Raw genomic sequence first — 24,407 nt, forward strand, 5'->3', positions numbered from 1 at the left:
AGTACATCTTGATATCACCAAAGCTGGCAGCTAGTCAGGCTTCTAGTTTCTGCCCTTATTCACAATACAAAACTCAAATATCAACTACAGTACTTATTGTAAGCAGTTGGAATGTGAACCAATCATACACATGCTCTTTCTCCAGTATTGGATCATTATGTAAAATGTCCACCTTCAATGTCCAGCCTTCAAGTCATCTTGATTGGAAGTGGACTGATCATGAGCTGGCAGACGTCAGCGATATGAACTGAAGACTGTCCAAGACCAGGAGAAGGATAAATCAGATGTTCCCCGCAGTTCAAAGACGCCGATGCGTCCGTCGTGAGCATGTCCCCCCCCCTGAGGGGTGTCTTTTAGGTTGATGAAATATGCAGGGCTTGATTGGGTGTCTCTGCCTGGACTCTACACTGGTCACCGTGTCCTGGCGCGAGTGGACACCTACAGTACAGTGACAAAAGAGCGCTTTACTGAACAAACCTGTCATACGCAAAGCATGGAATCTGGAAACCGTTGGAAGTCTTGTAAGCTTATATTCGTAGCGCTCTGGGTTGTCACTCACCACCATGAGGTGTCCATTCTTGGCCCTGTACACCATGGGCTCCTGGCCAGTGCTGAAGTCCACAGCGCTCTCTTTCCCTGCCTGGATTTCAAACTTGATGCTGAAAAACAACATTGTATGGTATAAAAAGTTTGCCTGGCCACTCTAGAAACTTGACAGCTTCTTCCAAAGTTATTGTTTAATCCCAGCCTCTACCCACCTGCCCTGAACCACCTTGATGGCGCTCTGCTTGTTAGCTACCACGCTGAGTTTGGTCAACAGTTCAAACAAGTAGTCACACTGCATGACCAGGTCACCCTGAAGAGTAGAACACGGTATCATACAACGGATAGCGTGAAGTTAAAGATTACAGAGACACACCAACAATGAAAGCTCCCGTGTGTTTATTTGGATCAAGATCGTTGCCTTGCCTTCTGTTTGACATCCTCACATGTAATATGGAAGATAATGATTCCATCACTCAATGTACTGACCGACACACCTGCAAACAAATAAGCATTCACACTGGTCAGTGCACCCTGGAACGCTGAAGTACATCAGATCCACCCAACCTGCGGCATCGGGCATCGGTCACCTTTTAGGGAAGTGTACGGTACTCTCTGTTTGATGTTGGCGTTGTCCACCACATAGGCTGCAGCCTGGGTGAGGAGGAGCTGCCGAGGGCGGGGCTTGAACCCGTTCCTGTCGTACTTCACCACCGGGACGCTGTACTGCAGGGGGAGAGAGGGAGAGAGAGAGAGAAAGAGAGAGAGAGAGAAAGAGGGAGAGAGAAAAAAAGAGGGAGAGAGGGAAAGAAAGAGGGAAAGAGAGAGAAAGAGGGCGAGAGAAAGAGAGAGAAAGGGAGAGAGGGAAAGAGAGAGAGAAAGAGGGAGAGAGGGAAAGAGAGAGAGAAAGAGAGAGAGAAAGGGAGAGAGGGAAAGAGAGAGAAAGGGAGAGAGGAAAGAGAGAGAGAAAGAAGGAGAGAGGGAAAGAGAGAGAAAGAGGGAAAGAGAGAGAGGGAAAGAGAGAGAGAAAGGGAGAGAGGGAAAGAGAGAGAGAAAGATGGAGAGAGGGAAAGGGAGAGAGAAAGAGAGAGAGAGAGGGAAAAAGAGAGAAAGAGGGAGAGAGGGAAATAGAGAAAGAAGGAGAGAGGGAAAGAGAGAGAGAGAGAGAGGGAAAGAGAGAGAGAAAGAGGGAGAGAGGGAAAGAGAGAAAGAAGGAGAGAGGGAAAGAGAGAGAGAGAGAAAGAGAGAGAGAGGGAAAGAGAGAGAAAGAGGGAGAGAGGGACGCAGAGACTTTTGTGTATGTGGCTTATCGTTGATCAGAGGACAGGTATCTTGTACGTATCTCATATATTATATGACAAATAAAGATCCTTAAATCCTTCGGGTTTATAAAGAGATTATTTAGATCCCCTTAATTACCTTGATGCGTTCATTGCGAATCATCTGTAGGACTTTCATATTGATGTCCTGTTCACCTGGAGACAGAACATGGTTGAAATGGTTTAATTTCATCCTAACAAACAAGAGAACTTAAGCAACAACATCTAGACCACTAGGCACAAGTATCTGCTGCTCTACTGACTGATCCTGGTGTCCAGGAAGGGTTGAGCTACACTGGCTGGGTAGCTGTCCTTTTTGCCCTTGAAGATGACGCTGGTGATCCCCTTCAGTTGAAGCTGAGATGATGGGAAATTAAATCACAACGACATTAGTAATATCACTGTATCCATGAACTGGTCACACTTTACAATAAAGGTCACAAAAAACATTAGTTAACTGTTAACTAATGCTTATTGAGGGTTAGGTTAGGTTACTAATGTTAATTAATACGTTAGTTAAGGTTAGGGTTAGGTGAGGTAACCTTAGTTAACATAAATAACATTAGTAAATGGTTAATAGAGACATTAGTTAACTGTTACTTAATGCTTAATAATGTATTAACTAATGCTTATTAATGTACCCTTATTGTAAAGTGTTACCCATGAACTTTATGACGTCACTCTGAAAAGCTGCTTGTGTTATTGTTAAGCGAATAATGTGGATACCTGTGCCTTCTGCTGGGGCGTGATCCCCCGAACGTACTTCCTCACCAAGAGGCGCGTGTGCAGCTGACGCAGAATCTCCGACGACTGCGAAGAACGGAGCAAGGGTCAAGGGTCAGCGACGGCTCACAGAGAGTCCGACACGACACGCTTTTACATTCAGCGGGATAGAAAGGTCAGGTACCTCCTTCATTACGGGGGAAGGGGTTAGCCAGGTGGTTTTATCCAGGACCGTTTTGGGCAGTTGGTCTCTCAGTCTGTTCAGGTAGCTCTGTCTGACGAACGCCAGGTATTCTGAGTTGTCTGTGGTCTTGGCTTCCCCCCTGGTCATGTATCCTTTGATAAACCTACAGATACAAACGGTCAAGCTCGGTCACTTATTTCCTATGGTGACGTACAGTGGGATAACCGCTAAATGTTGGCCTCCACTATGGGGTGACCACTACATGATGGGCCCCTGGGCACAGACATGTAAAGGGCCCCCCCCCCCCACCCATTTCATTTATCGCCTTTTTGAATTTGCCCAATGAGACGGCATCCAAATCCAATTTGAAGATAATTAGAGAAATCTCACAATAAAAGCAGCTTTACCAGCTCGGTTTTGACTCGAGGGACCTAGTGGGGCGGACTTGCTTTTTGGATTTCTCAACTATGGGCCCAAAACAGTTGAAGGGCCCATATTGCATGGAGTACTCAGCCCCTCTAAAGAAGGCCTACTACAGATGAACACTCATTTAAAAAGTAACATTATAGTTTCTTCTTCTTCTTGTTATTGACATGAATGACTAAGCGACAAGAAATGGCCCCCTGAGCTCTTGGGCCCCTGGGCCTGGGCCCGGTAGGCCCGTTCGGTCATATGTCTTTGTAGAATGGTGAGTGGTTCTGCGCTAGTGTCTAAGGATGGGTCACATCTCTTACTTCTTAATGACCTTGACGGCCCAAGCTCTTCTGTCCCTCTCCTTCCTGGCCTGCACACCTCTCCAGCAGGTCTCAATTTTAGTCGCTATGGAACAGAATACACAACATATAGGACAGAACCTTTAACTCACAAAATATACAGCACGCATTATGCTCCATTGCTCAAAAGATAATGTCCAAACAAAAATACACAAACTCGCTCACCAGCTTCTTTCTGTTTTCTGAACTCTCCCTTCGCCTTGTATCCCTTGTACTTCGCCTGGATTCGCGAGGCTGGAACATCAGCGTATGATTTTGGAAATCCGCATAAAACTACAGCATTTTAATTTCTATCAGCTGTCTAGTACTCACCCAAATCATGTTTACATTTCTCAAAAGCGTCCTCAGTGGCAAAAAGTGTCCTGGGATGCCGAATAAAGATTTTTGTTCTGCAGCAAAAGGGAGAAGAAGAAGAAGAAGAAGAAGAACGGTTAAAAAGAACCGTCTGAATACGGAAGCTTGAGGAGCGATCCAGGGAAGACGACTGTCTCACCGGCCCATCTTGTACTCATCGGGCATGTATCCCAGGTGTTGGACCAGAACCTCCACCCCGTCCTCTGGAGCTCCCAACCAGTGTGGCCAGGTGGCTGGACACAGGGGCTTGTACCTGTGGAACATCACACACCACCTCATTCTCACGGACAGCTCTCCAGTGCTATGGGGGAATCTTCACTGCTTTGGGAAGTTCCACTCTTCACTCTTAACTTCCTGGAGTCAGCGAACTCTATTTAAGAAGTGAGATGAACGGGGCTGGCTCTGGTACCTCTGCAGGAAGACCTCATGTCGTCGTCGGTACGCGAAGCCCGCTCGCCTGACCCTAAGGTGTTCCATCAGCCCCAGGTACTTCACTTGGTGTCTAACCAGCACGTCATCGAACTGTCCTGTGTGTGTGTGTGTGTGTGTGTGTGTGTGTGTGTGTGTGTGTGTGTGTGTGTGTGTGTGTGTGTGTGTGTGTAGAAGAGGGTGAATTATTAATTAATTGTCCCACTGTTTGAAGAGTCCACAAGCTGGTTCTGATACTGTCCCCTCAGGAAATCTTACCTGGCTTCTTGGATTCGTTAGCCTTGAGGCAGCGAATGTACCAGGCGTCCTTAGCCATGAGGATCTCTGTCAGCCTCACAAGGCTGCTCTTAAACTGGGTGGCCACCTACAGACAAGCAGATTAATGGTCAGACTGCTCCTATAGTCCTTACGAGTTTAGCCAACGGTCAATCTGTCAAACGCACATGGCAAACAAACAGGCCTGCCACCGACAGGTAAACATCACTATACATAGATGTCGATTCAACGGGACACAGTAAATAACACAGTAAATAAAGCAACAATGTGAATTGTGTGTCTGCGTTAATGCAGAGCTGTCACTTCGTTCAGTTAAATGACGTGTGTCTGGGAGAGAGGGAGGGAGGCAGGGAGGGAGGGAGGGAGGGAGGGAGGGAGAGAAGGAGGGAGGGAGAGAGGGAGGGAAAGAGGGAGGGAGGGAGGGGGTGAGAGAGAGGGAGGGAGAGAGGGAGAGAGGGAGAGAGGGAGGGAGTGAGGGAGGGAGAGAGGGGGGGGTGGAGGGAGAGAGGGAGGGAGGGAGAGAGGGGGGGGTGGAGGGAGAGAGGAGGGGAGGGAGAGAGGGAGGGAGGGAGAGAGGGAGGGAGGGGGGGGTGTGGGGTGGGAGGGGTCAGGCTCGGTCAGTTCTCACCGTTTCTGGTCGCCTCCGGCTGCCTGGGTCCTTGCTGGAGAAGCACTCTCTGACTATGGCATTTTTAGACTGACATATCACCTACACACACACACGCACACACACACACACACACACACACACACACACACACACACACACCCACACACACACCATGAAGTTGGTAGATACTCAAGACTCACTGGGTAAATTTACTGCTTTTGCCTCCTGTATTATTTACAATAAGTCTACAGGAGAGTAAATTATTAAGGGGCCAACTGCAAAGAGTCCCTTCCCCTGACCCCACGCTTGACTCCCATAATGCCCTCTTAGAACGTTCCAGGCTGACTTACGTCTCTGAGGTTTCTATACAACAGGTCATTGTTTTTGTCCAGAAACCCTGTGAGAGGGAAAAAAACAGAACACCTGAGAGATTCTTAGTGTGAGGGGGGCGAGAGACATGTAGAGTGACATGAGCACTGGGGAGCAAAGCTGTGCCTCTGTAAGGGCCCAAACATGGCGGTTTCTCTTACCAACAACGCAGTAGGTGACCTCCCCGGCGTAGTGCAGGAGACGGAAGTCTCCCCTCTCCAGAGTCCTACGTGTCTTCTTGTCAGCCAGCTTGTGCCTGCGGTCATTGGGACAGAGAGACCGGCGACGAGTGAGAGGCATTAGGGACAGGGGCTAAGCCTCCTATTCTGTCGACTCACAGGGGGTGACGGCGCGTCGTCCGTCAGCGCGATGTTAAGGGATTTGGACTTAAGTGATAAGGGGAGGTGCTCCGTGATCAGGTTTGAATTACTCTGTTGTATTGAGAGGGGTATTGTTAACTAAAGTGGCTGCTGACTCGTAGTTGACCAAACGGACAAAGCTAGAACAGAGATGTGATGTGTAGTTGTGTAGTGACCATGTGAACAGGACTGTGGGGTGGGAAGGTACCATACTATTATACTAGGTAGGCGTACTCACGTGACAAAGTGAGGGTGGCTTCCCATCCTCTCCTCCAGTCTCTCCAGGAAGGTGAGGTCTGTGGCGTCTCCTGGTCTTAGACACTCTTCATCCTGAGGAACCAGACGTTCTATCACTATACTCGGTTCTCTTGGTATTACTCCCAAGAACAACGTACTGTTAATAATGTGAGAGCTTGGCCTGAATGCCTACAGTAGCTAGTGATTACCAGCATTGAGATGATGCCTCTGTGTTTCTCCTCCACGAGGTCACAGATGATCTTGTTGTTGAAAAACTGCACTGGTTCCCACTGGGGTTTAAAAAAAATAATACAAATACAGATGGCTACTAACCCCACACTCATCCCAAACGAATAGCATTGCTGAATGAAAACTAAAATCACTACAATATTGAATAACACCGTGATATACACTACATTATACTCTTAGTCACTTGTTTGAGATAGGAGATGCACTTGTGAGTTCTCGCAAGTAGTAGTACACTGACCTTTCTTACGTTATATGCAATTATTGTTAGTCACTTTGGGTAAAAGCGTCAGCTAAATGACTAATGTAATGTAATGTAATGTAATGTAATGTAATGTAATGTAATATGCGTTGAGTCTGACTAGGCTATCGGGTGACTGTTATGTCACCTGGTGATGGGATTCACCTCAATGCCCTCCGCCTCGTATTCCTCCTGCTCTGACTTCAGGGTCAGCTGGATGAAGAGCTGCTGCAGCTTCTCGTTGCAGTAGTTGATACAAAACTGCTCAAAGCTGGCGTGTGAAAGACAGAGTAGCAACTCTTCAACTGAATCCACCAGATCGCATCTAGTTCAAACGACTTTGTTGGAGCGGGACAAGGTTACACACCTGTTAACGTAGAAAACCTCGAAGCCGTATATGTCTAGCAGCCCTATGACCGTCTTTCTTGTTGAATCCTGGTGAGGAGATACGCAGAATCGATGGTCATAGATTGGCTGTACATTACATGTTATTATTACTCACATCTCAACTTGGCTAGTCTATGTCACATACTGTAAGATATTGTACATCCTCACCTTATTCTCCATGGACTCGTTGATCCTGTTGACCAGCCAGGTGAAGGTGCGTCCGTAGATGGCTTTAGCCAGGGCGTCTCTGGCATAGATGGCGTGGTCCTCTGTGAAGGGGCTCAGCACCTGGTTGGTGGACGTCAAGAAACAAACAGTGTCAAATAGACTACTGTACATGGAAAAATCCATGAATAGGACAGGATAGGACATAAAAAAGAGAGGACATTAAGGACAGGACATTAAAAAGATTCAAATATAAGACATATGCAGTGGGCCTCACCTCATCTGATTTGGCTTCAATCTTCCTGTAGGTCAGTCCCTCCTGGAGTACCTGGACATTGACTCCCAGCAGCTACGGGTGCGAGACACACATGAGTTGATAGTTAGTAGAAATCCCGCCGCTGTGGAGAGGTTATCTGACCTACGAAGAGAGGCGTGGCTCACTGTTGATATCCAGCGTAGCTCCGCGTTGTTGTTGAAGTTAACACAGCCTCTACTGTCAGTCTCACACCGGACGTTCCCTAAGTGGAGGACGCTTGCGATGATCTCAAACAGGTTCTGCAGAGAGTGACCGCACACTCACACACACACACACAGAGAGAGAGAAAACCGGTCCAGCTTTTACAATTTATCAATATCATTAAGTGTAGCACGGTTTCAATGAAGTAGGTTGTGTCAAAGCTGTATCAATACTGTTTTAAAAAAACACGTAACTGCACCTCACCTGTATGTTATCCTGATCAAAGCCAATGACCTGCAAAGCGTTCCTGACCGTCTTCCAGTCGTTCTTGTCGTTGATCGTGGACACGTTGGCACACTCCCCCTGTTAAAGACACGGAACAGAGATTTACAGAGCGGCCCCCACGCTGGAACCGTCCATATCAGACCGACCCCGTCGGGCAGGTTACAGTGGTGCCGTGACCATACTTGCACCAGGTAGTGGTAGTGCTGGGAGTCCCTCTCCAGGCCCAGCCGGCGCAGCAGGTCGTCCTCTCCTCCCTCCACCAGCTGGTAGAAGATGTGAAAGTTCCTCTCCCCGTGGTTCTGGTGGACCACCCTGGACTTCTCCAGCAGGTAGCTCAGGATGTGGCCCCCCACTGCGTCCCCCTGGGTCGGGTTGGGCGGTACTCATTAGAGCCGGGCCAGTAAAGACACAGGGCACCCCGTGATATCGATACATACCTGGGTGTCAAACTGGATGTCCATGTACTTCCCAAAGCGGCTGGAGTTGTCATTCTTGAGCGTTTTGGCGTTGCCGAAAGCCTGCGGAGGGGGGGGGGGGGGAAGGAAGGGGGGGGTACGGAGGCATATCAAACCAAGGTGTGTGTGTGTGCGTGCGTGCGTGCGTGTGTGTGATGGAGAAGCAGGCACACCTCCAGCACAGGGTTGGACCCCAGCATCTTGTCCCTGACGCTGTCCAGCAGCGAGGTGCTGGGGCAGCTGACCGCGTAGTACTGCAGGATCTTCTTCGACGCCTCCGTCTTCCCGGCGCCGCTCTCGCCGGAGATGAGGATGAAGTGGTTGTTGATCTCAGTCAGCATGGTGTGGTAGGCGTTGTCTGCCAGAGCGTAGCTGCGGAGAGATACGCGTAACAGGAGAGACCTTCTCAGGTGTGCAGCGTTGCGTTTGGATTAGTCCTCTAATCTAATGGATTAGTGATGATCAAAGGACTTGAACATGCGGGCAGGTGTTCATACACACGTACACGCGCTGCCTTTCACCTGAGAGACTCACATGTGTGGCGGAAGCTCAAAGAAGTTGACGCCCATGTAAATGTCCATCTGCTTTTTGTTGTAGATACCCAGCTCTTTATAGGGGTTCACAGACACCAGCAGCGTGCCTATATAGGTCTACAAGAGAGGAAAAACTCAAAGTTTGGTGATTCAAGATATATATATATATATACTGTATAGAGAGAGAGAGACCACTTAGACATACATAGATGAGGTCACGGCTGAAGCGTTTCTTCAGGTTCTCCAGGAAGGCGGTCTCGCTGGTCTCTTCCAGCAGGACAAAGTCCTGGATGCCCACGCGGTCCCGGGCTATCAGAGCCCCCTCCATGTCCAGCTGGCCCTTTGCCTTGCGGCCCTGCACACAACCACAGAGGCAGAGCAACAAAGCACCGTGACTATACGGCCCATCTCAAGAGCTGTCATAACCTTTATTTAGTTTGTCAGGAATACAATTAAGGGGCAGGCCCTCATTTTCAATGTAGCCGAGATTACAAAACAAGCAGCAACAATAAAAACAATGTTAAAACGTGCATGAACTGTGCATGAACACATATTGTATTATGCATCACTGTTCACTGCTCAGTTTAATTTCACACATTCTTCAGTAGTTTCATTTGTAAGTAATTATATTGCTAGTAAGGTCATTCAGTACTTGCACGGTATACAGTAGTCAGTGTTCTGTTATCTCTGACTTGAATTCATAAATCAAATCAAATCAAACTTTATTTATATAGCGCATTTCACACACAGAGGCAACACTATGTGCTTTATAGAGAGAAAGGGGGGGAGGAGGGGTACATAGTGATCATACCCCTAATTTTCCAGAGGGAAGCAAAAAAAACAGTTCACCCATTTGAGCCAATATAAATTCTTCACTAAATTCTTCCCTGACCTCTCTCAAAGAAATGATCAAGCAAGCTCCTGGAAAAATGTTTTAGCAGGAACATGTGAATTCATGTGTTTTCACCTTATTTAGGTGAATTTATCCATACTGTAGATTTAGCCTCTGCACTCAATTAACGCAACATCGTTCAAGTATCACATTTGCATGTATTCAAATCTATTAAAATCTAACATTCAAACAAGAGTAGGTGGATCAATAAGAGGATTTTAAGTTAAGTCACAGAGAGCTGAGAAGAAAAAGCACAAGCAGAGTTCTTGGTTCTGTAGACAGAGGAGGTCTGAGGGTCTCAGAGGCCTTTGAAGCAGGGCCCGGAGAGGAAAGCCCGGAGGAACAGACAGGAGCTATTGACCGCCATGCAGCACATGGGGCTGTTGGCCAGAAGCCCGTAGTCCACCAGAGCTCACACCCCAACCCAACACACCACCACCCCGGGCAAACGGGAAAGGGGGCGGCCAACACAGCCCTACGCGTTTGAGAAGCGTAGTGGGAGAAATTCCACCGATCTGTTTTGCATTCTCAACACCAACACTTCGACCAAAGGTTCTCACAGCTTTTGTTGGTTTTGTGTTTTTTTCCCCTTTGGAAGGCAGAAGTCCTTTGATTCTCAACTTCTCTCTGTAAAAACATCTAAAAAGATAATCCATTGGATCTAATTGACACAAAGACCCCCCCCTCCCCCCCCCGGCCGACACACACCACCCCCCAACACCCTCCTCCCAGTCCATAGCCCCCGTTTCTTCTGAGAAAGGCCGAGTGTTTTTGTCCTGTAAATACCACGGAGCAGAGACAAAAAAGACGTTTTTAAAATGCAGTCTACAATCCATTACACATATTCCCCCTGCATATCCATTCAGTAATTATTCATTAGAAAACATTTAACGTCACAGTGAATTTCACACTGGGCAGTCGAAACACAATAGAGGAGATTTGCCCTATTTTGGGGTGTGGGGGGGGGGGTGGTTGGACAGAGGAAGGGCGAGGGCAGAGGAGGGGGGGGGGGCAGTATTTGTCTGATCTGAGAACCTCTGAAACGAGGCCGTCTTGAGACAACGGGGCAGACTAAATAGTGCAGTAACGGTCTGTGCCCCGCTGCTTGCTGTGACAATCATTTAGTGTGCCCTGAGGGCGAACAATAAGGGCTTGTTCTACGCAATCCTGTGCTGTAATTTGGACTTCATTACTCCGCTCACACTGGGCCCCATGGAGGATCGAGGGGGCTAGTCGTCGGATGAGTTTTTTTTCTCCACCTGTCAGACCCCCACCCCCCGAATCTCACCCAATCTCCTTAACAATAGCCCTCACCCCCGTGTCCCCACCAATAACCCTCCCCCGACCCCCTCCCCGCGTTCTCCCCCACTTTAAGCCAATGAGACAGGTGAACAATATCATTGAAGGCACCCTATTTGAGACGTCAGAATCAATCTGGCAATGTGATGGTAGTGCTACTGGTGGTGTGGGGTATCTGTGACACCTCCTTTCTCCATGGGAACAAACTTCTCCCAAGGCAGTGCAAGCAGACAATATGTAGGGACAGCAGGATTTCTGGATGTGTCATTCATTATCATGAGTAATAACACGGACAGTGATAAACGCAGTAATAGGATGTTTGAGCGTGAATTGGAGCACTGGTTCCAAGAAAACAGCATGCAGCAAGAGGGCTGATCATTGTACTGTATTGGACTGAGCACAGCCGGTCCACAAAGTCAAATGGCTTTCTCTTGTCTACATCCCTTGAAGAGAAAAAAGTGACCCTAAATGTGCATTAATAACTCAGTGGTTAGCAAGGGGAGAGCTGCGCCATAAGAAACTGTCTTTTGTTTGTTTCTCTGGTGCGGCATTCCAGGGAAAACTCTGAAACAGCATGGAAGGACTCAGAAAGAAGACTTGAGGGCTTTGCGATTAAAATTTCTTCATTTTATGATCGGTCTGCATAGCGTAGCCTGTGCAAGCATTTCAGCTCTTGCTTGGACTCTGGCCAGTGCAGAATATGAATAACTCAGGACAGACAAAGCACATTAATAGTGGAAAGAACCCAACCGCCCATCGTCAGATCAGGTGAATTGCCTCGCCAGCTGAGAGTCTAAGCAATTGCCTTTTAATTAAGAGATGGTCCCTCATCATGGTCTAGAGTGTCAATGTCGCCTGAGAGAGGGTGACCTCATCCCCGTGAGAGCTGGGGGGAGGCAGGCTGGGAGGGAGGGAGGGAAGGAGGGAAGGAAGGAGGACAGGAGGAGGAGAAAGGAGAAACACCGATCAGCCTAAGCTCCACAGTGACATCGGCCTCAGCCAGGAACAGGAAAGTTTGTCTGTCTCCTCAGGGTCCCTCCTGGACAGGGGAGACAGCCCCTCCGCCATGGCCCACCTTGGCAATCACTTCACTTGACCCCCAAGAACCTGTTACTCCCCTCCAACCGAGAGAGGGCCTCCAGGCCTGTCATAAGCACTCTGTCTAGCCTGTACCACAGACTAGGGCCTCCCACAGACACACACAGACACAGAGCCCCCTAACCAGGGCTTCAACAACTCTTACAACTCTTAACAAAAACAGAGAACTACGTTTTTACCTGACATATCAGTGTGTAATAGGAAAACATAGTATATGACTTTAAATGTACAAAATGGCACATAACTAGACTATAATCATACCTGCATCGTTCAAAGATCTGTTGATCAGTTTTCAGTCAAACTTTGAGGGTGATATCCAAGCCAGTAAGAGTTTCCCTCCTCTCTGCGCTGAAATCAGACATGTGTCCAGAATCCTCCCATTCCAGTTGATATTGACAGATCCTGTAGATCGATAGATCGATAGATAGATAGATAGATAGATAGATAGATAGATAGATAGATAGATAGATAGATAGATAGATAGATAGATAGATAGATAGATAGATAGATAGATAGATAGATAGATAGATAGATAGATAGGTAGATGAGAGTTAGCTGGCAAAGTTCCAAAGGTGAAGGAATCCTGAATTACGGCTGTTTCTGCTGTGTTGCCATTGTGTTCTGTGCAGTGCCCTAGAGGAGATGGAGGAGTGGGGAGGACAGTCTAGCAGTACCTGTGTCTCCTCCACCCCAGGGCTCTGGCTCGGGTGCTTAATCATTCATGCTCTGGGGGGTGGAGGGACACCGAGATCTCATTCAGTCTTTACCAGGGTATCTACAGCTCCACTACTGAGTGCACACACAAAGATGAAGAAACACAATCCAGTTCTACCCTCTCCCCCTCTCTCTCTATATATATATATCTCTCCCTCTCTCTCTCTCTCCCTCTCTCTCTCTCCAACCTCCCTAAATTCATCACCACCACCCTATTACTGTACGGCCTAGGTCCAGCTACTGATCTTTAATTAGGGTCGATACATTACTGACTCATTAAAACTCCTCTGCTATGCTGTAAAATGGCCACCAGAATTCCAGAAGTGTCTTTATTGAGAGAGCTGCTCTCGGCTGATATCAAATCTCAGTGATCTCTGCTCAGCTGGATGATCAAATGCCAGCGATAGAAATGGTTGCGGAAGTGAGAACGAAAAAGCATGCGCTCTATGCACAATACAGTCTAGTTTGTTAGATACAAAATATATAATGATGAACCTTTGTTAAAATTTACAGCAGCAATAAAGGTTCTACGATCAATATTGATATTGTGTAGCATTGTCTTCATGGTCTGACAAGGAAATACCAAGAGAGAGCAGTAGCCTGGTTACCTCAGTTACCTGGTAACCTGCAGGTGCAAACATACACCCACTTGAGAAACACAGGTGTCCATTTCCTCTGGCCTAATGACCTAAATGAGAGAAAATATCAAATTTCACTCTGTTTACGGTAGAGCGAGACACTTCACTGCATTCCAGTAAAGTTAGACATAATGAATGTTTAGCTCCACATCCAAGCCTACTTCAATGATTCACTTGCCTCCCAAAAAGTTGTCAAGGCTACCTCTGGCTGTCTCAGCCCCCCCCCCCCCCCCAGCCTAGTGGCCCAGCAATGCTTGTCCAATCTTAACAAGCTTTGTGCTTCATCCCACTGGGCTCTGATTCAGCACGAGACCAGGCAAATCCAATTACACAGGAGTCAGAGAGGTTGATTCTCCCATTATAGATTCCATGCTGAGAATGAGGGCCGATGATAACACTCGCATCTGACAATTACTGGCAAGCCCCCCCCCCCACCCCCCCTCCCGCTTTCTCTTCTCTCTCCCTCTCTCTCTCTTTCTCCTCGCTTTCTCTCTCTCTCTCTCTTTCGTTCCCATTCCCTCTGTTCCCTGGTCGTCTCATTTTCGCTGTGTCCTTTTCTTTCTCACTCTCCCTCTCTCATAGTCCATTATTCCAAATTTTGTGAGTAGCGTAACGAAGGCAGGGCCCCCTCGTTACTTCAGCTCCAGCCATAGGGACAGGTCAGCGAGGTTACACAGTACAGAGGCTATTCTTTACTTTCACAACATTTCTGTCTCTCTCCACTCCAAAAACCCTACAGTATATGACATAATTACTTTCCCCATACATAATGAAAAGCACGTCCCCTCGTTTTTAAAGATTTAGTATACTTTGCAAATGTCTCACAGGAGACTGTATCATTTGACACTTCCATTATGCCACCAAGAACAACACTGCGGAAAAAAAAACACACAAAGAATAATGATGTCACCTAAAGATATTCTCAGTTTGTATGACTTTGCACAATGGCCATGACTCTACGCTGACACATCTCAGAGGTCAGAGACGAGGCTATAGACTAAAGATTAAATATCTGAGACAACTTGACTTTTAAGCGTCTGATTGCTGCCGCTCTGGAAAACCCTCCCAGCGTCCTCCGGAGACGACGAATGATCTAAAGGCTTCTTTGTGCTGCATTATGGGCGAATGAGAGGAGGACTTTTGCTCCAATTTACCCTTTAATCTGTTGAAAAGGGCTGTCCTCTCCAAAGAGTACTGGCCATGGTCTTGACCCATGGTCACATAAAGGTCAACACTATTGACCTCCGAAACCTCAAAGATGGAGTGTCTGTGATCCTCCACAACAATAGCACTGTGACAGAGGACCTGAATCAGCCTTTAGACAGCATGGCCAACGCACCCTCTGATCCCAGACCAGATAGCAGGAATGTGAAGGAATCTGCAGGGAGCAATTCTGCTTGATCAACTGTAGACTTTGTCAGAGAGTGTCACCCCTGCGTTTCGACGTCCCTCATCCTTCCCTTTCTGCCTGATACAAACAGACAGCTGTTTGCGTAGGTGCATTTTAAGCAGTGACTGATTCAGCCACTGTGGTCATTTCCCTCAATGGCATTTGACATTCCCTGACCGTCATGCATTAGAAGAATATTACTGACCAGGTCTGCTCCCTCTGGGGTAGAACCACGTTTGATAGATTCATATTTCAATGTGGATGTGTTCCAGTCGAGAGGACGCCCCATTAAGGAGGATAAATATCATCTCATTCATGTGTTTTCCTAAAGGTATTTCACTATTTCACTAAACATACCTGTACAAGGATACAATCTAAATACACTCCTAGCAAAAAGTAACAGAAATATACTTAAAGGTGCTATAAGTAACATTTTTATCTAGACGAATCATTACAACTCTAATAAGTAACTGCATGAGATCTCCTGATCGCTCCATGACACAGAGACCCATCAAACAATTTTAAAGGATAACTTCATTAACAACAACAAAAATGGTTGGGGGAGGGGGGGCAATACTTCTATTCTGCACCTTTTTTCAGTTTTTTTTAATGATTCCCCTACATAAAAAAAGTTATCTAAATCACCTTTAAAGCTATCTAAATCACCTTTAAATGTTTTATTTTGCATGGCCACAAATAGTCTAGTCTTCACTTCCAGACATTTTAAAAGACCCGCGACATAAAGGACTGGCAGCTGGCCTCAAAACGTCCTTATTAGGAGGCTCAGTCGCTTGACGGAGTGGACAGAGTGACCCTCAGCCTGACAGGCTGGACACTCTAGTCCCAGCAGGTTTAACCCCAATCAGAGAAACAAAGAACCTGGCTTGACTTTTCTATACAGCACCTTGGCTAAGCATGGGTGACAGCAGCTTCCTCTCTGGCCAGAGGGTCACACTGGCTGAAATGTCACTCTAGGGGAGGCTGGGGGACACTGTCTCTGCCTGCAGGGGAGATTAGAGGAGTGAGGTGACCCCCAGCCCCCCCTCCCCCTTCAGAGGACTGCTGTGTTTTTGGTAAACAGTCATGGAGGACAAAAACAGAGCCGCCAAACACGGGTGGAATGAGGATCCTATTGTTTTACCATTACTCCTGATCAGACAGAGAGAGTTATGCCATAACACCCAGTTCCTGAGCCACAGGGAGGCCTTTACGGGGACATCCTTGTCTCCTGAGGCGATGACACTGGCACTATTTGTTTAGGACAGTCGTGGTTGAATGACTTGACTTCAAGCAGACATGTAGGTGTACAGTGTCTGGAGCCACGTCAAACCCTTATGCAACCATCACTTCACTAGAGCTGACCGGAAAAAGGTGTACTGTATCTCTTGATGGTTTGAAAATGACATCAACAATTGGTACACTGTTGTCAGTGCATTCGTGATATAATGATGTCTCTCTTTCTCTCTCTCTCTCTCTCTCTCTCTCTCTCTCTCTCTCTCTCTGTCTCTCTCCCTTCCCTCCAACTCTTGTCACCAACATTACACAAATATTCTGAACTAAATATTTCGAGAGAAAAAACCATGATATTAAAAAATATATATAATTGGACATTAAATATACCATGGGTGACAGAAAGCAATGTTCTCAATGTCCTCTCTGGTTTGATATTTGCACATATTTTTTACAAACTGTACTTATTGACAGCCCTGTGGAGAACAATGGTCAGACTTCCTTAACATACATGAATCAGTAAGGTGAGGTCCCAAACAAAGTAACACTGTGCAGAAAAGATAGCTCAATTGTGTAAGACTACTAAACTCCACGGGCTCTAGGACCTACAGGACCTGGGTGTGCGGGGATAGTCCCATTTTGTCCGTTACGTTCATGCATGTAATTATTGATTGTGTCCATTGTGACAGGGCGATTTACCATCTGTACTGTCCCATGGGGTTGACACTGCTGTCACTGGCTCTATACACAGACTTGAAGGAATTTCTCTTAATTCCGGTTTTGAATTCATGTTCTTCTCATACAGTCTTTCAAATGCAAGCCATTGATTATTTAAAAATGTAATAACAGAGTTTAGTAAGAGATGTGCGCAGAGTCAGACGGTGGTGACAAAGGTATAGCCTATGCTTCTCTGCTTTTAGCAGTTTTAATTGGGTAATGCCATTAAAAGCTTTTTTCTCTATTGACAGGCTGGCTACAGATAGCTAAGATTCAGTAGGAGTGACTATGTGTACCAATACACCCAAAGCATTCATGGTCCTCGCCAGCGGCATCTCCCCTCCCTAACATGTGTCAACTTTATCGCCTGTTAGCTCCGTGGCCTCCGTCGCCTCCCTCCGCGCCGCCCCGGCTCATTTCCCGCTGTTGTGGGAGAAAAACGCGGGTGCGGCGGCGGGGAAACAAATAGTCAGCAAGTGCTCTCTTAAAATCCACACTCACTTGACGCCACAAGTAGGGACACACCGTCAAGGAAGGGTTGTCATTTAGCCTATCGGAAATACCATAAACTGGAACTTTGTGGGACATATTGGAACTTATCTAATCGAAAAGGACCTTTAACGTTACATCTTTTTTATTTTAATGTAGGCCTATTATAAGAATTGCTTTAACATATTTTAGTGTTACTTTGATATTACTTTTTTTTTTACTTTTCTGTTTTGATCTCTTGGAAACGATAAGTGATCAAGGGAGTTTTAATTTATAGTAGCCTATAGCGTTGAGAAACAGCCTGCTGCACCTGTGCGCATCAGGATCAACCAACACAAGAACATTAGGCCACTTTAAATTAGGCTACCCAAAAATGCATGATACATTATGACTTTTAAATTGCAAGTGTCGTCTTATTGCATAAAGAGATGGATAGAGGAGTAGAGAATAGACGATTTTTGTTGCCTAAATGTGGTCAATTATCATGCCCACGGAAGTAAGACTATAGCCGATTCTAAGTCTATAAACATTAGTCGAGCCTACGTAGGCCTATTTGACGCGAATGCAAAAAACGTGATCAGAAGTTAAAAGGTTTACGTTCTTCAGTACGTGTGGAAGGTGTGTTGTCTTCAAAGTGACACAAGTGGTTACAGTTGCAGCTGCTGTCAAGGATCCTTCCCCCTGAGCCACAAGGGGCTCGCGGAGGCGCACTGCGCATGACAGACTGCTGGACAGCTCCAGAGTGGGAAATTTAAAAACGGTTTTGGGGAAAACAAGTGCAGCTCAGTCTTTCTACTGTACTCGGGAACCTCATCAGCTCACAGTTTCCTCATATTATCTCAAACCAGGTGAGTTTATTTATCCTTTACCTGCAGCATGATAATCATCCTGACTGTGAGCAAATAATTTGAGACCAGCACAGATTTGGATCAAAAATTTTCTGCAGAATGAGGTTTATTTGTCAAGTCACTGGTGCGTAATGGGGTCTACGTTTAAGAATGAAGGCAATGTAGAATTTCGTGAGAAAAGCCTGTGTGAACATATTAGTAGAATAGAATTATCTTGAATGGGACATTTAGGCTTCTGTCTGTTATATTCGAAAATAGAGGCTCTACTTCGCTGGCAATAAAACCAATTAGTCTTGTTTGCTCCTTTTATTTTGAGCACCTACATTATGAAAGTTGACATAGTTTAGATATAAAATATAGCAAATAATGTAACCATTTTCAATTTTTTAGCAGTGGTCAGATTCATACTATATAATGATGGCACAAATAAAGGGGGTTATGTATTATGCTCATTTATATAACTAATTATTGTGATCCATTATTCTGATCCAGTCTAATTACGCTACTACGTTCAAGTCAATGTGTCATCTTGTTTGGGGGACATTTCTAGAGACTTTTTTTTGTCATTGCAGACATCAAACATCCCAGGAAATGATAGAAAGTGGAATTACAAATATGTCAGGAATTATTGAAAATTCTGGTCACCATCCTTCTCCACAAGACTACAGGTAAGGCCCTCCTATTAATGTGTTTTACCTCAGGGATGTCCTATATTTGTAACTTACTAAATATTATATTTCATTTGTAGATGCTAAATCAGTAAAATTATTACATGATTTTTTGCCATTCTCAAGGCATACGTTTGTAGATATTTTCACAAAGTCATATTTCATGCGGATATTGAACTTCAAAAAAGCAGTTTTCCAAAGTGTCAGGGAAGACTTTGTAAAAGTGTCTGATATCACCATGTTTAATCTGAAGGTGGAAAGACAGCTCTTTTTGTTTGGGGAGGAGTGTATGAAAAAGGAGAGAAGAAAAAAGCTGCAGAATAAATGATTTTCAGTCTGAATGGATCTGTCAGAAACCATCAGCTCTGTTTACACTCCCGCTGTCGGCACACGAAGAGACTGAGCCTCCTGCCCTGGCGACTGGGGGGGGAGGGGGGCTCCGGGTCACCGCTGGGGGGAGAAGTGTCTCCCAATTAGGAGGAGGGTGAAGGAGGGAGGAGGGGGATACTTAGTGTTGAACCTCTGGGAAAGCTCATGATAGACGGGGACACCGGCTCAAGCTCTGCATCACCAGCCAATCTCTTTATTGTGTTTGAGGAGGAGGGCAGGGATGAGCATCCTAAAAGGGAGAAATATTACGCACTACTTTGGTTTAGTTTTACCACAGTGCACGCAATGCACTTTCTTGAGCACATTGATGGATAGTGCCTCTTTGTTAAAATCATATTTAGTAGACCATAGGCTACTCACTGTGAACAATGCATGGGGTCGACAGGCCACACACAACCATGGCAGGATTTTTGTTTGGCAATGTAAAAATGAAACCCATGTCTGTGTCTGTGTGTGTGTGTGTGTGTGTGTGTGTGTGTGTGTGTGTGTGTGTGTGTGTGTGTGTGAGTGTGTTTGTGTGTGTGTGTGTGTGCGTGCGTGCGTGTGTGCGTGCATATGTGTGTGCAAATGTCTTTGGAAAGGAGTCAAACTTCAAAGCTGAATTTGACTAAGTGATTTGCACGTGGTGTTGAATTTCACAGGGGCCCTGTCTGCTTTTGAATGGGATGGTTATTCATCATCGTTTAGACTGGTGCATGCAAGGTGTCCAGAGACACTGCTGATGCCTGGTTGAACTGATGTCACATAATCAGGTGACAGGCTGAGTGATCAGTGTGGCCTGACCCCCAACAGCCCGGCCCCTCCCTCGGGCCCCCATGGCTCCGTTGACTGGTCCACTGGGGGGGGGGGGGGAGGGGGGGGGGGGTTCAGGATAGGGTCTGGAAAGGGATAGGGAAGCAGATGGCATCCTATTTGTCCCTCTTATATGAGGGCTGTCATTCCAACAGATTAATGCAAGGGGTGGTTAAAAAAAAAAACGGCCGAGACAATCAAGGAAGGGTCTGGAGGAGACAATAGAGCCACGTGCCACTGGGCAGATTTGTCGTTTGGGACACAATAGGTGATCATTTTTCAATAGACAAGGCCAACTGTTACTACAAGCAACATGTGCTGCTCTCTCCCATGTTTCAAACGATGTCATGCGCTGTTTACTTATGATTCAGCCAATGGTTAGAGGGAGAGTGTGGTCACCTGACATAGGGTTGATTTTATTTGGAGTTGTAAAAGGGGGGGGGGGTGCATCAAGGGGGTCCTACAGTGTCCAGACCCACAAAGAAACGGAATAGTCAGTGTTGTCATAGCGACCCCAATTACTGAACCCTCTCTACAGTAAGTGTGTGCAGAGAGGATTCAAGAGGATTCTTCTTTTTTCTCCCTCAGAGCTCTGCTGAATTAAAGAAATAATGAGCCAAAGCTGATTGCCTCGCCCCCATGCTCTGACTACGCAGAGATGCTTTTATTTCATTCCGAATATTAATTTTGTCAACCATTAATAAGGAATATTAATCATTTTTTATTTTGATGACATGCCAATCTCTCTAAATTGTTATGAACAAATTGTCCAAGTTAGTCAAATGAACTGGTTTTGTCATACGTGTTCAGGTTGATAAGAAGGCATTAGGAAAGGATACAGCACTTTCAGCTAATCTACTTAAGCCACTGCAAATCTTATATCAGATGATACTCTGATCTGATGTCTCAGTATCCTTCACCAGCCATTAACCCACGTGAGATCCACTGCTGAGGTTTGAATGTTGAATGTAGATTCTTGACTTTGAATGACCGGCTGTCTAGTGTTCCTGCCTAGACTGCAACCCCACTAGCAGGCTGTGCCTCTGAGCCTGAGGTTTGTCCCCCCCCCCCCCCCCCCCCCTGCAGGCTCCTGACCACAGATCCCTCCCAGCTGAGGGAGGAGGAGCTCCCTGGGGACCTGCAGTCTCTGTCCTGGCTCACCTCCGTGGACGTGCCCCGGCTGCAGCAGATGGTTGATGGCCGAGGTGGTGGCCACTCCCAAGGCGGCCTCCTGGAGCAGCAGACAGGTGAGACCGTCTGCCATGCGCCATTTAAAAACCCCAGAGAGACACTGTGATTGGACGAACAAGGGCTGTGGCGTTGATGGTGTACTGGTCACAATGCTTTACTGTTGGAAATATAAGACAGTAAGTCTTCAATCATCTCAATGATTTTATATATATATATATATATATATATATATATATATATATATATATATATATATATATATATATATATACTTTTTGTTTTAGATGCCTCATTCAATCTGTAGCAGCAGACCTGGGCTGAGTTTCCCAGAGGCATCGTAGCGCTACGTTCATCGTAAGCTATGGCGTTCATCATAGCGCTACGATGCCTCTGGGAAACTCAGCCCTGTACCAGACAGCCAACGGTAGAGCCATGATGTGGAGGAGACTGACCTGGCTGTGTTTCCTTACAGCTCAGCTCAACAGCATGACCATGACAGGGGCTCAGGGCTCCATGATCCACCTGCAGAGCAACATGCAGCACAGCCCCCTGGCAATCAACGTCATCAACGCCCACAGCGGCAGTGTAAGTCACACGCCTATGAAAATGCAACATTGATATAAATATTGTGACTTGTCTACCAGCTGCATAATTAAAGTAGCTATATTACACAGGTATAACACTAGATGTAGCTATATTACACATGTATAACACTAGATGTGTTATACCTGTGTAATATAGCTACTTTAATTATAAGTGTATAAGACAATAAAGGTATAAGACACAGCAGGATGTAGTTGTAGTGTCAGTCAGTTAGAACGTATGTTCGTTGAGTTGATACAGAATTAAAGGATGAAACTCGCCTTGGTTCTATTGCACAGATGTCCCCATTCTCCATGAATGGGCAGCCCTCCCCAGGGTTCCAGTGCCCCACCTCCGTCTACCATCCACCTCCACAGCCAGTGTTCTCTCTCAGCCAGGCCGGCCAGCAGGTAACCCCTTCACTAAACGGGGCCGTGATACACTCTTCAGGGGGGGGGGGGTAATACATGATTTTGTCGTCTGACTTCCACAGTTAGCTAATCCCTTCTTTCTCTCCCCGCCTCAGTGTTCACCCGCTGGGCTTTACAGCAACGTCTCCTTCAACAACCAAAGTCTGTTCACGCAGCCTCGTCTGGCCCCCCAAAACCAGGACCTGCAGCCCAAATCTTTCCCCAAACCCATCTACTCCTATAGGTGAGCCTCCCCCAAACCACCAGGCTGACTAATGTAATTATATACAAACATGGAGACGATAGAACTCTAATGGTGTTTTTGTCACGGTCTCTAGCTGTTTGATCGCCATGGCTCTGAAGAACAGCAAAACTGGCAGTCTTCCAGTCAGTGAGATTTACAGCTTTATGAAGGAACATTTCCCCTACTTTAAGGTATGGCTCCAAATTCCACTCCAAATTATACTCCAAATTCAAAAAAGGACATGTAGGGAACACTACATGTTGATACACACAGGAAACGAATAAGTTGGGTCATCACCTCTCTCTCTGCCTCTCTCTCTCTCTCTCTGGGGTTTCGTAGACTGCCCCAGATGGATGGAAGAACTCAGTCCGACACAACCTGTCCCTGAACAAATGCTTTGAGAAGGTGGAGAACAAGATGAGTGGCTCCTCTCGTAAAGGCTGTCTTTGGGCGCTGAACCCAGCCAAAATAGACAAGATGGAGGAGGAGATGCAGAAGTGGAAACGCAAGGACCTCCCGGCTATCCGCCGCAGCATGGCCAACCCAGGTCAGCTAGGCCTTCTCAGGCCCGGAGGAACCATCACCTGGGTTAAAAACACTGAGAATTAGCTTAGCTTAGCTGAGTACTGCCTCCCAATAAACCCAAACACTTCCCTTTTCTCTGTCCGTAGATGAGTTGGACAGGCTGATCACAGACCGGCCGGAGAGCTGCAGGCGGAAGAATCTGGACCCTGGGATGACGCGGCTGCCCAGCTGTCCCTCCGGCCACCCCCTGTCGGTCCCGGGCCACGTGCAGTCCCAGCCCGTCGTCACCCTGTCCCTGCAGTGCCTGCCCATGCATCAGCACCACCAGCTCCAGGCCCAGCTCCAGGCCCAGGCCCGGCTGGCCCCCATGTCCCCGGCCCCGGCCCAGACGCCCCCCCTCCACGCGGTCCCCGACCTCAGCCACAGCCCCCTCGCCCACCCCCCCAGCAAACAGCCGCACGACTTCTACAGCCTCCACGGCGACACCAGCACAGAGGTGGACGCGCTGGACCCCAGCATCATGGACTTTGCTTTACAAGGTAGGTGTGGTCTTCTGATGTTCCTGCCGACTGTTTTCCTCTCCGAACCAGGAAGTGATGACTCTCCCGTGTCCTCAGGTAACCTATGGGAGGAGATGAAGGACGACAGCTTTAACCTGGACGCCTTGGGCACCTTCAGTAACTCGCCCCTGCGTCTCTCCGACTGTGACCTAGGGACGGCCAGTCTGCCTCCCGTCTCCAGCGGGGGAAGTCTGCCCTTCTCAGACCTGCAAGTGACCGGGCTCTACACCTCCTACACCGCCCTGGATGCCCTCTCCTCCCAGTACATGGGCACACCAGGCAACAGCAAGCCCATCGCCCTGCTTTAAAACATCCCCGACCGCGAGCACACAGCTGAGCCACACCGAGGAGGCAGAATCTTTAGCAGAGCGATCGCTCTGGTTACTGATCCCACTCATGGCGCCAAAAAGCATCTTCTTTGACTGAAAAACCTGGTTTCCTTTTGTCCCGGTGACAGTACAACTCGTGCTGCAGTAGTGAAACCCCTACTTCAGTGCTGGATTATTCCACAGAATCATTGTAAAGCCACCCACCTAGTATACAAGAGAAGAAACCAGTGGCAGCTTAGAAGAAACTGATATTGGGGGTTAAAGGACAATTGGTGGTGAAGACTATGAAATACACTGCAGTCTCTCTGCTGGAACTTTGCCAAGCAAAGTCTCCAGAGCTGTTCTATAATCTAGACCATCTCGATGGTCAAAAGTGACTATTGGTCAGTTTTTGTACCGTCCACACACCTGTGTTTGTAAGCCTTCCCATGGTACTGTAGTTCCCTGTCCTGTCTG

The 24,407-nt window shown here is 47.0% G+C and overlaps 2 protein-coding genes across 2 annotated transcripts; one reads left to right on the forward strand and one right to left on the reverse strand.

Moving 5' to 3' along the window:
• Positions 1-411: 411 nt before the first annotated feature.
• myo1ha (myosin IHa) lies at positions 412-9,279 on the reverse strand (the record flags this gene model as incomplete). Its single annotated transcript, XM_084457193.1, has 31 exons — positions 9,151-9,279; positions 8,947-9,062; positions 8,586-8,784; positions 8,395-8,475; positions 8,140-8,319; positions 7,937-8,035; positions 7,657-7,770; positions 7,493-7,564; positions 7,219-7,338; positions 7,031-7,098; positions 6,829-6,934; positions 6,386-6,466; positions 6,178-6,269; positions 5,742-5,836; positions 5,562-5,608; positions 5,230-5,310; positions 4,584-4,689; positions 4,306-4,423; positions 4,036-4,149; positions 3,855-3,931; positions 3,708-3,776; positions 3,504-3,588; positions 2,770-2,932; positions 2,589-2,672; positions 2,126-2,219; positions 1,963-2,018; positions 1,134-1,269; positions 970-1,040; positions 759-856; positions 560-659; positions 412-438 (listed from the first exon to the last, which is right to left on the reverse strand). The coding sequence occupies exons 1-31, from the start codon at positions 9,271-9,273 to the stop codon at positions 412-414; spliced, it is 3,072 nt and encodes a 1,023-aa protein (XP_084313319.1). The 5' UTR covers positions 9,274-9,279.
• A 9,572-nt stretch (positions 9,280-18,851) lies between these two features.
• On the forward strand, positions 18,852-23,930 carry foxn4 (forkhead box N4; the record flags this gene model as incomplete). Its single annotated transcript, XM_084457197.1, has 9 exons — positions 18,852-18,928; positions 21,197-21,357; positions 21,774-21,886; positions 22,183-22,293; positions 22,410-22,537; positions 22,632-22,728; positions 22,877-23,084; positions 23,209-23,601; positions 23,680-23,930. The coding sequence occupies 9 exons, from the start codon at positions 18,852-18,854 to the stop codon at positions 23,928-23,930; spliced, it is 1,539 nt and encodes a 512-aa protein (XP_084313323.1).
• Between the last annotated feature and the right edge of the window lie 477 nt (positions 23,931-24,407).

This window comes from Borostomias antarcticus (assembly GCF_949987555.1).
Source record: "Borostomias antarcticus genome assembly, chromosome: 23".
In the NCBI taxonomy this organism is placed as follows: Eukaryota; Metazoa; Chordata; class Actinopteri; order Stomiiformes; family Stomiidae; genus Borostomias; species Borostomias antarcticus.